The 13,956-nt window shown below is 47.4% G+C and overlaps 1 protein-coding gene across 1 annotated transcript in view; it reads right to left on the bottom strand.

Moving 5' to 3' along the window:
- LOC139766270 (ras-related protein Rab-32-like) overlaps window positions 1-13,956 on the bottom strand; it is a 56,600-nt gene that overhangs the window by 4,430 nt on the left and 38,214 nt on the right. Inside the window, exons 3-5 of the mRNA XM_071694679.1 lie at window positions 2,966-3,166; window positions 1,955-2,136; window positions 61-182 (exon numbers count right to left, since the gene is read on the bottom strand). Of these exons, the coding sequence (XP_071550780.1) occupies window positions 61-182; window positions 1,955-2,136; window positions 2,966-3,166 (505 nt within the window). The remainder of the gene's footprint in view (window positions 1-60; window positions 183-1,954; window positions 2,137-2,965; window positions 3,167-13,956) is intronic.

Below are 13,956 nucleotides of genomic sequence, written 5' to 3'. Positions count from 1 at the left end.
TCTTACATTTCACTACACATCGCCTCTTATCAAGACGACAATAAAGTAGAAGGGAGTTACCTCATGGAATCTGTGACCATGAGTCCCTCCTTGGCGGAGGTCTCCGTCCAGCCGGTGAAGTTGTGTTCCTTGTACAGCTTCTCTATCTCCAGCTGGTCCACCTGGCGGTTCGGCAGGTCACACTGTAAAACAAAAACTAACACTTAACATCCATAAGTGATCGCCAGGTTCGGCAGGTCACAATGTAACACAACGCTCACACTTAACACCGATAAGTGACTGCCAGGTTCGGCAACTCACACTGTAATACAACACTCACACTTAACACTGACACTGACAAGTGATCCCCAGGTCACACTGTAACACAACACTCACACTTAACACTGACAAGTGATCCCCAGGTCACACTGTAATACAACACTCACACTTAACACTGACAAGTGATCCCCAGGTCACACTGTAACACAACACTCACACTTAACACTGACAAGTGATCCCCAGGTCACACTGTAATACAACACTCACACTTAACACTGACAAGTGATCCCCAGGTCACACTGTAACACAACACTCACACTTAACACTGACAAGTGATCCCCAGGTCACACTGTAACACAACACTCACACTTAACACTGACAAGTGATCCCCAGGTCACACTGTAACACAACACTCACACTTAACACTGATACGTGATCCACTCACCACGACCACTCGTTCTTAGTATGATAATTTCAACACTGAGCACTACATAACTAGTCAAGACAGGCAACAAGTGACAACCCTCCACAGTACTCTCGTGTATGATCAAGCACCATCCCTCTCCCACACCTCCTCCACACACGAACATACACCAGCGGAAACTATACTCGGTGTTTATCACATTTTTCCACGTTCTCTATACATGCTCCTGCCAACAAGCATACGATTACATATGCAATTAACAAGAACAAGAGTATCTCATACTTTCATGTATAATTCAAGCCTTAACTTGTTTCGTCAGCAAGTACTCTTGAAACAATTTCATTTCCTCTGTAACAGACTTCAAATTTCGAAACTTTTTTGGTTTACACTATAAATATCATCTACCAAGTTGCATTCAATTGTTTTGTTACCCGTCACCTCATCTGAACAGTTCCTTCGTTCTCGATGGTGCTTACTGCATCGGTGTAAAAGCATATCCTACGTTAATCCTACATTGCACTAAAAGCATATCGGTGGTCTTGTAAGGCAGGGGCTATGCAGGGTTTGGGCTAGGCTGTAGCTTATTGGTCAGCAGCATGCAGGAATGGGATAGGCTGTAGCTTATTGGCCAGGAGCAAGCAGAAAGTGGGCTAGGCTGCACTTTACTGATCTGGATTATGTAAGGGATAGGATAGGCCGTACCTAAGAGGTCAGAAGCATGCAGGGGGATGGGCTAAGCCATATCTTAGATCAGGAGCATGTAAGAGATGAACCAGGACTTACTTACCAGAACAGAGCATGGAAGGGATGAGCTCGAACGTTACCTTTCAGGCCAGGATCATGCAGGGATGGGACACGAAGAACCATATTGGCCAGGATCATGTAAGACATGAGTTCGGACATCTTACTGGCTAAGAGCATGTGGGGGATGGTATAGGCCGTGCCTCGTTGGCCAGAAGCATGCAGGGGATGGGCTAAGACGTACCTTATTGGCCAGGAGCATGCAGGGGATGGGGTAAGACGTACCTTCTTGGCCAGGAGCATGCAGGGGATGGGCTAAGACGTACCGTATTGGCCAGGAGCATGCAGGGGATGGGGTAAGACGTACCTTATTGGCCATAAGCATGCAGGGGATGGGGTAAGACGTACCTTATTGGCCAGGAGCATGCAGGGGATGGGGTAAGACGTACCTTATTGGCCAGGAGCATGCAGGGGATGGGGTAAGACGTACCTTATTGGCCAGGAGCATGCAGGGGATGGGGTAAGACGTACCTTATTGGCCAGGAGCATGCAGGGGATGGGACTTCCGTCCTCCAGTGTGCACTTGGAGTCGACGTCCTTCTTCCATTTGAGTGTGTTGAGGAAGGAGTTGCGATTGGTGAGGTCGAACATGATGATGCAGCCCTGGGCGTCCTTGTAGTACACCCGAGTCATCCATGTGAACCGCTCCTGGCCTGCCGGGGAGGAGGAGCATGAGGTCTCAGTACTCCACATAAACACACACACACACAATATACAGATACAACATGGTTCTGAAGGAGAGGGGAACATTGAGAAAGATTACTGGCGTTAATCACAAGGATAAGAAAGTCGGCGAGAGGCAACACCAGAAGTAAACACAAGAACCTAGTGGAGAGGGGTCATCGTGGAACATCACTGGTACTACAGAGAAGGCCCTGAGGGATATGGCTCATCAGTAACACACCATCAATACTTTGATATCCTGAACTCTCGTACTGCAGAAGATTGATGAGAGGCGATCTATCAGTACTCCTGCTTTTCCATTGCACACTTTCCTCCTGGTATTCTGCGACTAAAGGCCAACACTTGGTATGAAAAATATTCACAACTTTTTATAAACGCAGGAAGAGTTAACCAGAAGTATTCACGTGTTGCCAAACAATATATTGTAATATCTAAATCAATGGGATCCTTTTCAAGCACAATATCTATTCCAATTTACACTGTTTCAGGCCGTTCTTCTTGGCCTCTTCACAGCACTACCAAAATGTAAGTGACAATATTCGAAACTAATAATAACTAAAGTAGTATCCAAAATCCATGGTTTTTATCAAGTAAAAACTTACATGATTTTTACTGTGAAAACCCTGCTGTCGTTTTCAGTTGACCAAACAGAGATCTGTACATCGGATTTCACCTGTTCTTCACTCGTGTGTATGGCAATCACTGTCACAACACACATGGTAGCCTAGCCAGTACGACACCTCCACCACAGCCTCTGCAGTCGGTGCGAGGCGGGCCACCGGCCACACCCAGACTCACCTGCGATGTCCCAGAGCTGTAGTTTGATGGTCTCTGATTCTGACCACTTGAGGATCTTGAGGGCGAAGTCAACGCCCACCGTGCCCTTGTAGTCCCTCCTGAAGGAGTCCTGCACGTACCGCTGTACGAAGGACGTCTTGCCTACCGTGGGGTCGCCGATGATGATCACCTTGAAGAGCCTCTCCGTCATCTCCGGCACCTCTGGAACAAGACAAGAAACTCAGCCCGTCGCTTGCCAACACCAGAGTAGTTTGCCTCGGCACACGGCTGCCCACCAGGCCGCCCTGTGCACCTGCCCCACGACCCCGGCTCCCACCTGAGGATGTCAACCCACTGTGGGGAGACTCAGTATGTTGGGAGGGACTGAGTCTGAAAAAAAAAAAAAAAAAAGAGATCGGTGGTCTTGTGTATTTCGGCAGAGACCTGACCACAAAGCAGATCATGCTAGCCATGACCAGCGAGAATGAGGAATTCACCCATGTGCCTTCAACAATGCGCTTAAAACTCTCCAACCAACACCACCTACCACAGCTATCCACGCGGCACCCGTCCTGTGTGATGACTGGAAGAGTCTACCCCTTGATCCCCACGTACACCATCAGACAATACCTCGTGACACACACAAACACACACACACACACCACACGACCACGCGACACCCACCGGCCAGGCCACGTACTCAGTGAGTGACTGCCTACACCGTGTGAGTATAGGGTGCGAGGTGTGGTACGAACGCTGCACTACATAACAAAGCCTTGCTTTCATTCAGAACCATCAAAACCCACTCATTTTCAGCACAATGCAAACTAACCTCCACCACTGCACATCCAGCACAACCTAAGGCAAACTTCTGCACCAACCCTCGCTCATATTTGGCACAACCGTATTCTAACCTCTGCCCAAAACCTCACCTCAATCTAGCACAACCCCAGTCTCACCTCTGCCAGTGATCCAAACACTTCCCCACATCCCTCTCAGCCTAACCTAGTCTACTGAGCGAGCACTCGGTCACACTCAACATAAGCATAACCTCTGCCACTGCCCTAACCTCTCCTCACACCACACAGTACAACCTCAGCCTAACCCCTCTGGCCCTACCCAGCAACCACTCACCGCCATTGTTACTGTGTGAATCCTCCTCCACCTGCAGCTTCTTCAGGTAGTAGCCGCCCTCCTCCGGGCTCCGTCTGCGGATCATGCCGGCCGCACCTTTTCCCCGCCGACTGTGGGGAGCCACTGTCGCCTCCCCGCTGCCCACTCCTGCCCCTTCCCGCCACCACTTTTTAACACGACTTAAATTCCTAACTTTCGATTAATTTCCGTTCGCAAACTGAGAATGAATATTTCGACTGATGAGAACATGTCTTACGGCTCACTGCGGGTAACTTTGTATCACCACGGCCACTGTGATCAGTTACGCTCTTACGTTGGTCCTACATACTGAACTGTTTTATGCTCTGTCGTGATAGGCTGCTCGATTTGAAAGCAGCTTTTTATTTTTTTTCTTTCTTTCCTTCCAAGATAACATTCGCTCAGATATACTAGGCGGCCTGCTACTTGCAATATCCAATTCTAAGTCATAGTGTAACTACTAAAGCATCGTGTAGTATACAGGTGAAGCGAGTGAGCAGGTGATGATCGTCCTGTCACAAGAATCCGGCAGCCACTCCCGAGAGCACACAGCCCCCTTCAGTCTCGGCCACTCACGGAGCATAATCCTTTTAATTCCAGAAGGCTGATGACGCTCAATCCTCTACACTCGGGTCAGCTCACGCAACATGACCTCTTCGGCCGCTCACAAAGCAAAAGAAGCATGAAAGAATCCACGAAACATCAGTGTGGGTTTATAAGAGAAGGCGATCCATCAGTCTAATCAGTATATAAGGATGGCTGGTTATTATTTTGGGCTTTAGGCCTATCGTTTACCAGGGTTATGGAGGCCGTCAAGGATAAGTTTTAACCACCATCCGGAAAAATCTTTAATACCTTCTTCAGATGTTAAAGACATCTCTAAGACCACATACACTCTCACTATGTATATGGCCCATGAATACATAACGGTAACATAATTCCTTAAGTATATGTAGGCCACTTACTGAGCACAATGTATTGAAGCCACTCAGTCAGCATAACGACTCTAGAGTTAGCAGTGCTCTTGGTGAAGCATGTAATTTGAATCTAGTAATTCTAACGTTCGGAGAAGCTGCCTACATCTACTGAAGCAATGAATATATTAGACGGTCGCTTTCTGGAGAGATTTATTTCTTCACATTTATTTCCTAACCATAAATCCATAATTACGTAGCAGATATCCTTATGGCATAATAACTGACATAAAGTTTTAATTCCTTGAACCAGGGCCATATTTGAAGCAGAGTGGTCTCAATCCAGCTAATCCAGAGTTGATACGCCTGGCCGTGGCGTGACGCCCCAGAGGATGGCAGGTCTTGCAGCGGCCATGTGTGGTACGAACTTGTATCATTCGTCCCACTTCTCCTCCTTCCTGAAGCTGATACTGTCGCTCCTTTCGGTCCTCTTCGGCTGCGTCTTCTCGTCTTTACTCTCCTTCCCCGAGTCTTTCTTTTCCGGCTCCTTTGCTGGCTTGGAATCCCTGGTATCCTTGACCATCACGACCACCGGGTCCCGCAGGAGACGCCACTGGTCCATGATCATGTAGAAGGCTACACCGAACAAACCCGTGAGAAGGATCTCCGCCAGCATGGTGTCTGCTTTACTCGGTCTAGCTCAGAAGACGTTAAATTCACTCGCTGGGTTATCGTTACCTCCGGGTGGAGCCGCTGGCGAGGAGAGAGGGTGATGAGGTTTCTGCCGTGCCTTCGTATGTACTACGTACAGAAATCTCAGTCGTAATTAGCGTATGTACCAGAACCGTAATACTGCGTTATAGATATATATATAAACGTATATATCTTGAGTATATCAATTCCTCCTCGTAATACTATATAGAAGCTTAGATAAACCTACAATGATATATCTTTATTCTTTTTATTTATATCGAGGTTAGGTTAACAAGACAACGGATACACCTCTAAAGCCTAGCTCGATCGTCGCGCGCTTCCGTTCACTCCGTCTACGGCCAGTTCGGTTAGACGTGGAAGGTGTTGCCTGGGACGGTGTACTGGCCCTGGATGGGGGTGGTCTGCTTCTGACAGTTGGTCCAGAGGCAGGCGATCGTCACGCTTGTTACCATCATCAGCATAACCACCACCTCCGTCAGCATCATCGACTTGAAAGCGCGGCAGCAATGCGTCCGATGCTACCGACTTTGTGTCAAGTTCACTTTCTCATATCCACCTTACATATTACGTTCCTCGTGTCTTCTTACTCACATAGAGTCTATGATTTAATGTTCAGTTCCTGTTACAAATGCTGAAATGTACAAAAAAGATGTTTATTTCCCTTCACTTACAAATGGGCGCACCGCATAACACCGAAGACCACTGTAAATTTACCCATACGCGTACCAGTTACTGTATATCAGCTGCTCCTGTCTCATGTACGATATCCTAACGATAGAGCCTAGCGTTAACACCTGACGCACACCTAATCCTGCCGAAAGTAGGTTCAACCTGGCGAGAAACTCTGGCCATCAACTTCTTGTCTGTTTACTGGTCCCGCCAACAGCTCGCTAGGCTAGTGACAATTTCTGGTCATTAAGCCATCGACGAGCTGGTCTAACTTACTGTAGAGTAACCTGGCCATAACATTCGAGCCATCAGCTCGTGTGTGGTATGGAAACAATACACTACGAAAATGTTCGTAACACTATCATATATATATATATATATATATATATATATATATATATATATATATATATATATATATATATATATATATATATATATAAGTATCAGTAACAGTAATATCAACGGCTGATCCAAACATTTGGTGGGCACTAGGACAAATCCAGTCCTAGGTGATATGTCAAAATTTGTTACCTGATGTATATTCAAGTAAATATATTTATGACACAATCATAAACAGATAAATAAATCAACGGCTATAAAAAAAATATATATACTAGCTAGCAGATGCGTATCTAGCGTCTTAGCAAAATACACGGAGAAATTACTTCGATAAAAGCATCTATGTTACTGAAGTCTGGCCTGGCCAGGCTAGTGAACCAACACCCTCACTGACTGTCACACATCCGCTCAGACACCACCCCAGCACTAATGGTAATTGCGACAATCGAAACATTATTACAACAGCCGCACTTCGTAATGTCACTGAACAGGCCGTGAGGCACCAGGCGCAAGACTGACGAGGCAGCCGGAGAAGAGCCACTCCCGGCACGGAACAATGCGAGTGACACAGCGCAGGTAAGATTACGTGTCTAGTGACCCTGGCAGGGTTGCTTCCCGCTGGCGGAGGAAGGACCGTGTGGTTCGGCTGGCGGAGCTCGACCTCACGATGACTTCAGCTCGAAGTCTCTTCCGTCATAATCAAAAGGCATACCACAAGGTGCGATGTTTACGGCATTAAGAGCAAAAGCACCCACATAGCATCTTGTACCATCTGTATCTAACGTGGCTCTTACATACGTCAAGAAGAAAGAAATATTACAGAATTGCAACCTGCGATTGTCTGGGACGAAAGGGGGGTAAGGAGGGGGTGGGTGTATTGAGAAGATGGTGGTGGTGGAGGTGTGGGGAGAGGCTTGATACTCTGGTCAGGTGGGGTGGTTGGGGGAGGTGGGGTTCGTGACCAGCCGACAGATCCCGTGACGATGGATCGACCCTGGGGTGTAAGGCGAAACGCAGGGCACGAGTGCTGCGGCTGTTGGCGCACCCTTCTGTAGCACCTTCGCTCTTCCTTGACCTCCCCTTCAGCAGGTGCTGGCGGACCCCAAGAACGGAGGTTAGCGGCCCCGAGATCTCTCTGTCTTGTCATGTAATCCCTGGACGCCGTCGGAGGCCACGGACACTGGTGGTGGCATGAGCGAGGTTTGTCACGTTCCCTGCCTTGAGTCATCCCCATGTGATGCTCTACACTGATAATGATGAAGTTGAACGAGATGATGCGCCGCCGTGTCTTTGAGGCGTTACATTAACTTATTGTTTACCTTAGGTGTCCAGACGCCTGCTGGCCGTCTGGCCAACTTGCTCAAAACTTCTTAACGCCAGGATAATCGCAAGTAAACCCAGCCGTACATCCATCCTTTCCTGAACCATCAACTCACTACTCCCTCTGCTATGAACACCTTACAAGTGGTGGACTACCACAGATACACTATCTGGCACACACTTCACCATCGGGGCAATCCGTGCACTGATGACTGCTTCCTGAAACATCGTCAATCACACCGGGTTACCACGGGCCTTGCATGGCGCCCTTGTCCCGAGTGCGGCCCTGACGGTAATATCAGGTACGCGTCGTCTGACGTACCTGGGAGTAATGTACCAAACTCTAAAGTACGCTCACCCACATGCTGCCAACCTGCGCATTCCTAGACATGCGTGGTTTTCTAGATGCTGTAGACAAGCGTGACTTAGACGCAACTTGTAGCGATCAGCGTGAATGTCCCGAGTTACACGTTACATGTGTCTGAACAGAAAGACAAAAACGATTTTTTTTTTTTTAACTGGAAACAAAAAAAAGACAGAGATATGCTAGTCAGGTCACAGAAACAGCCAGGTCAGTGAGGGGAGGGCAGCCAGTAGCAGGAGTTCATAAAGTCCGAGGATCAGTGTTTTTCCTTTCTCAACACCACCAAGGCAAAAGGGTACAACGTGCCCACATCATGACCAATCTCCCATTAACGAAAAACAAGGTTTAAGAAGAGCGAGTTAAGGATGTAGAATGGAAATCATCAGCGTACCAGAGAATACCGTTAGGAGATGGTTATGGTGGTCAGTGGGGGAGACAGACGTGTTGGTGGAGGAGAGAGGGACGAGTCTTATGCTGGTGGCAAGAGAGGGATGAGGATGTGGCCGTTGTCAGAGGAAAAGAGGACCGAAATCTGGCTTGTAGCGATAGGGGGATGATCAGGCTTGTGCTGGTAGTGTGGGAGGAGTGGAGGAGGAAGGAGGACTGGGCTTGTGCTGGTAGTGTGGGAGTAGTGGAGGAGGAAGGAGCATTGGGCTTGTGCTGGTAGTGAGGGAAGAGTGGAGTCGTGGCGGGAGGCTCTGGTGGCTCGGGCATTACGTTTCATCTCCAGTGAATAACCTGATCCTTCCCTTGAGTCACATCGTGTAAAGTCCCCGGTCTTGCTTCACTCCCACATGTGTCACTCCCTGCACACTCCCACATGTGTCACTCCCTGCACACTCCCACACGTGTCACTCCCTGCACACTCCCACATGTGTCACTCCCTGCACACTCCCACATGTGTCACTCCCTGCACACTCCCACATGTGTCACTCCCTGCACACTCCCACATGTGTCATCCCCTGCACACTCCCACACGTGTCACTCCCTGCACACTCCCACATGTGTCATTGCTTGCACACTCCCCTCTCATATATCTCCCATCCCTGCACACTCCCACATGTATCCTACATGCACACGCCCATATGTATCCATCCAGTAAATTGTCACATGTATCATCCCAACACACTCTCACGTGTATCCTCCAAGCACACTCTTACATATATCCTCCCAGCACACTCTCACGCGTATCGTCCCTGAACACTTACATGTATCCTCTCTGCACACTTTCACATGTATCCTCCCAGCACACCCTCACATGTATCCTCCCAGCACACCCTCACATGTATCCGCCCAGCACACTCACATGTATCCTCCCAATACACTCACATGTACCCTTCCTGTACGCTCTCACATGCATCCTGCCAACACACTCACAGGTACCCTTCCTGTACGCTCTCACATGTATCCCCTGCACACTTTCATATGTATCCTTCCAACACACTCTCATATGTATCCTATCTGCACACTCTCACAGGTGTCCCTCTCCCACAAGACTTTCTCAAGTATAACTCCCTCTATACTTTCGTATATTTACCTCTCCCTCCACACTCTAACATGGGTCTCTGTCGCTCTCACCTCACCGCCCCCTCCCCCTCCGCTCTCTCTCTCTCTCTCTCTCTCTCTCTCTCTCTCTCTCTCTCTCTCTCTCACACACACACACACATACACACACATACACACACACACACTTAGCCTGACCCATCTATCGACCAATCCCTAGGGAAGGACGAACACCTGGGTTGGGTATGGTGCTAATGCTACGCCCAGGTTTCCAGCCCATGCGGATCCAACCCCGGGCTGGCCCATGCTGACGCATGATCAGTAAGGCCCATGTTTGAGTATATTTATGTATTACTGGGGCAGAGTTTTTACCTATGTGTGACCCCTCTCTTAACTGTGTGTGTGTGTGTGTGTGTGTGTGTCTGTGTGCGTGCTGTATCACATAAATTTGTTTTAACGTATGTATGTTTAATCCGTTCGAGCCACCGTAACCTCGGAATTGAAAAATCTCCAGGAAAATAAAAATGGAAATAAATAAATCTCGCAGATCTGCAATGTAACGAGGTCGGTGGTGTTGCAATGGTGGCACCTAACCCAGGACCTGTATTGACTGGTCACGCTGCCGCCCGCCTTCCATGGTGGGTGGCACTCCTATGGTGCCGCCCTCGTGTCGCCCCTTCCACGGTGGGTGGCACTCCTCCGATGGTGCCACCCCTCACCTGGCCTCCCTTCCCGTGGTGCCGCCCCTGGTGGCACAGCACCCCTCACTTGGCCTCCCTCCCTCCCACGGTGCCGCCCTTAAGTGCACCCCTGCTACAGGTGCCGTCCCTAAGCGGCACCCCTCCCACAGCACCGCCCCTGAAGACGCCCCTCAGCTGCCCTTTCCCCATGGTGCCACCCCTGGTCTACATCAACGACTCGCCAGCACACAGGATCTCGAGACTTGCCGATGACGATGCGAGATCAGGAAGGACAGCCGAGTCAGAGGAGGACAGCCTGAAGGTTCAACGGGATGGAGACAAACAGAGACACGGTAGATGGATCCGACGCAGACATGCGCGAAGTAACTGCAGAAACGATCAATACCTAGTAACCATATGGTTATACAAATACTTCGGTGCGTCATCTGAGTATATAATCATCCTCTTAGAAATGTCCAGTCCCAGTGCAGGACTGCGCCAAGTTGCTACGGAAATCTTATCATGACACTTTCCTGCAGAACTGCCAAGGTAGTATGTTTTCCCCATAAGACATGGCGTTTCTCCTCGTGTTCTCCTCACGCCGGCAATTCAGTAAGGTGGAGAGGTGGGTGGGGAGGTGCCGTCCCCTTTCCAATCTTGTTTCTACCATTTCTCAGGTAATGGTGAGCAGATGACTCGGTCACTGACCATCAGAATTTCTGTTATCTGTCCTTCCCATCGTGCTCAGCTGGTTCCACCCAACATCTTCGGTGCGGCTCCTCCCTCGTGGTACTGACCGCGGGAGACAGTTCTTGTTATACCTGTGATGGAGAGGAATGTTGGTGAGGAGGAAGACCTCAACGGAGCGAGGAGACCAGGGTGGGGAGGAAGGACTGTGAAAGGAAGGGACGGCCATGAAGACATTTGGTGGCAAGCCCAGGCTGAAGGTGAAGACATCGCAGGAGGAGGCTGATGAAGCGAGATGATGGCGCAGGCGAGGGTGAGTGGTGTGGGTGTCAAGTGGAGGGTAAATGATCGTGTAAAACGTGAAGTCACTAGTGGAGTGTCAGAGGTGGTGACACTGCAGGATTAACATGGCCGAGGGCAACAGGCGCTGCCCCTGGTCTCTCGTGGCACCAGCGAGGACCCGGGACCTACCCATTCCTACAGTCCCTTGGTGCCTCAGCGAAGCCACTGGTCCTCTCCGTTATAGTTCTCTCTTGTCTCCCCTGATGATGTGATTATTACACGAAAGTGCACTTGGGAACTTATGCTTCATTTTCCCCGTGGACTCATAGGAATATATATATATATATATATATATATATATATATATATATATATATATATATATATATATATATATATATATATATATATCAGCGTTATAAGTACCACCATCATTTGGCCTCGACCAAGCAGTAAGATACCAGGGGACAACAACACTGGCGCACCAGGAACTATGTCACCAGCGGGGACACCAGCACCCAGGGAGGTCATCCCCAGCGCACGGTTTTCGAGGGACTGTGTCACTTCCCGTTTTCATTCCCGGGTGCTATCTCAACCATCTGGAGTCACTGCCATCGTCCATGGGACAGAGCTGTTTCCAGGGGGTATCATTTTCTTTTCAAGATTATATATAGTTCCATGTGTTCATTTATCTATCATTTTCTCCCTTACGACTATTTCCAACGGTGTCATTTTCATCCTTGATATCCAGAGATCATCAAGTCTTTTCTTTCATGCTCACTTCCAGTTGTGCAATTATTTCTAGAGTCCAGACTATTTCCAAAAGCTTCGTCTATTTCCCTCGTACTTGCATTTATGTGGAATTTCATGATTCTGTTTGTCATATCCACTTTTCAGTGTTACGTTATGCTAGGTTATTTCAGTCATGGTCATATTTCTGTGACATGACTTGTTTCTCTCTGCCAAGGCCAATTTACAGGTGTGACGCCTATTTTCAAGTCTATATACTGTCTGGGGTAATAATATCCGCGTCCTCGAATGTCTCACTCCCACTTAGTACTAGCAAGGCGCCTCCATTGATACTCCCACAACACAGTACTGAGTGGTGCTTAGGATGTTGCTGCAGAGTTTCTTTAACACTTACAAATCCAAGAAATACTCAGTACTATTAGATGCTACTACAACTACTACTACTAATACTATTACTACTAACTGCAACATACATTTCTAACAATCAATTCCACGGACAAATACTTGAATCTTAAGTAAAAGAAAATCTCAGTAAATAACTATTACATACATGAAGTGCCAGAGCTGGGCCATTTTTATTATAGTCCCCTGTCAAATACATTCGTTTTCTAAGAATCTGTCGTACCGCAGGAGCGAGAATGGGTAATTTGATAAATGATCAGCAGAAAACGAATCAATTTAGCAGTGAAAAACGCAATATATATATAATATATATATATATATATATATATATATATATATATATATATATATATATATATATGAAACCTGTCATCTAAATCGAACTGCAGAATATGACTACTGAAACTCAAATAATATTCAAAACACAAAGGGTAACCCTGACGCCAGCAACACCAGAACTTATAGCACAGACCAACGTGACCTAACTTAAACCCCCGGTTCATCCCCAGGTAGGTAAACCTATCCCGCCCCAGCCCCTAACACCGATAGGTATTCCCTGAAGACACTCTACGCCCAGACCTCAACATAGACGCATTTCTTTCTGTCTAGCTTGTCCTCCCACTGCAAGGGTCGTTTAACTGTGAATGTGTTTCAGTGCTTACTCTACTGTGTTGTATTCTCATTTTTGCATCGTTATAACTCGTGGGCTCAAGATGACATTCATAAACCGAAACGTCCCAGAGTATCTAAAATGTGGATGGATGAAAGTATTGCAAGTTTAATGTAAAAATTTTCGTGCTTACTGAAAAAAACTGTGAAGAAAACAATAAGAGACTAGTGAATACCAAGTGTGCATTTCTCTCTACAAAGCCGTTGGTTTATATATATATATATATATATATATATATATATATATATATATATATATATATATATATATATATATATATATATATTCACGTGTATGGCTCTCTCAGTCTAGAGTGTCGTTCTAAAGTAATCTAAATTTACAACAGCTCAAAAACTATGGTGTATTTCAGTCGTGTGTACAGGATGCGGTTGAATCATGTTCAAAAGTCTCGATACATCGGTCCGGCCACGCTCAGGTCATCTCCAAAGCAGAGATGCATGATTCCTTATCGTCCATCCCTGTAGTGGAGATAAGGCGTTTCGTATACCATAGTGAGGGTCTAAGATGTACTATCAATTCTAATTTGATATATCTTAACTAAT

The sequence above is a fragment of the Panulirus ornatus genome, chromosome 57 (genome assembly GCF_036320965.1).
Source record: "Panulirus ornatus isolate Po-2019 chromosome 57, ASM3632096v1, whole genome shotgun sequence".
NCBI classification, from domain to species: Eukaryota; Metazoa; Arthropoda; class Malacostraca; order Decapoda; family Palinuridae; genus Panulirus; species Panulirus ornatus.
This window is presented reverse-complemented; position numbering and strand designations above follow the sequence as displayed.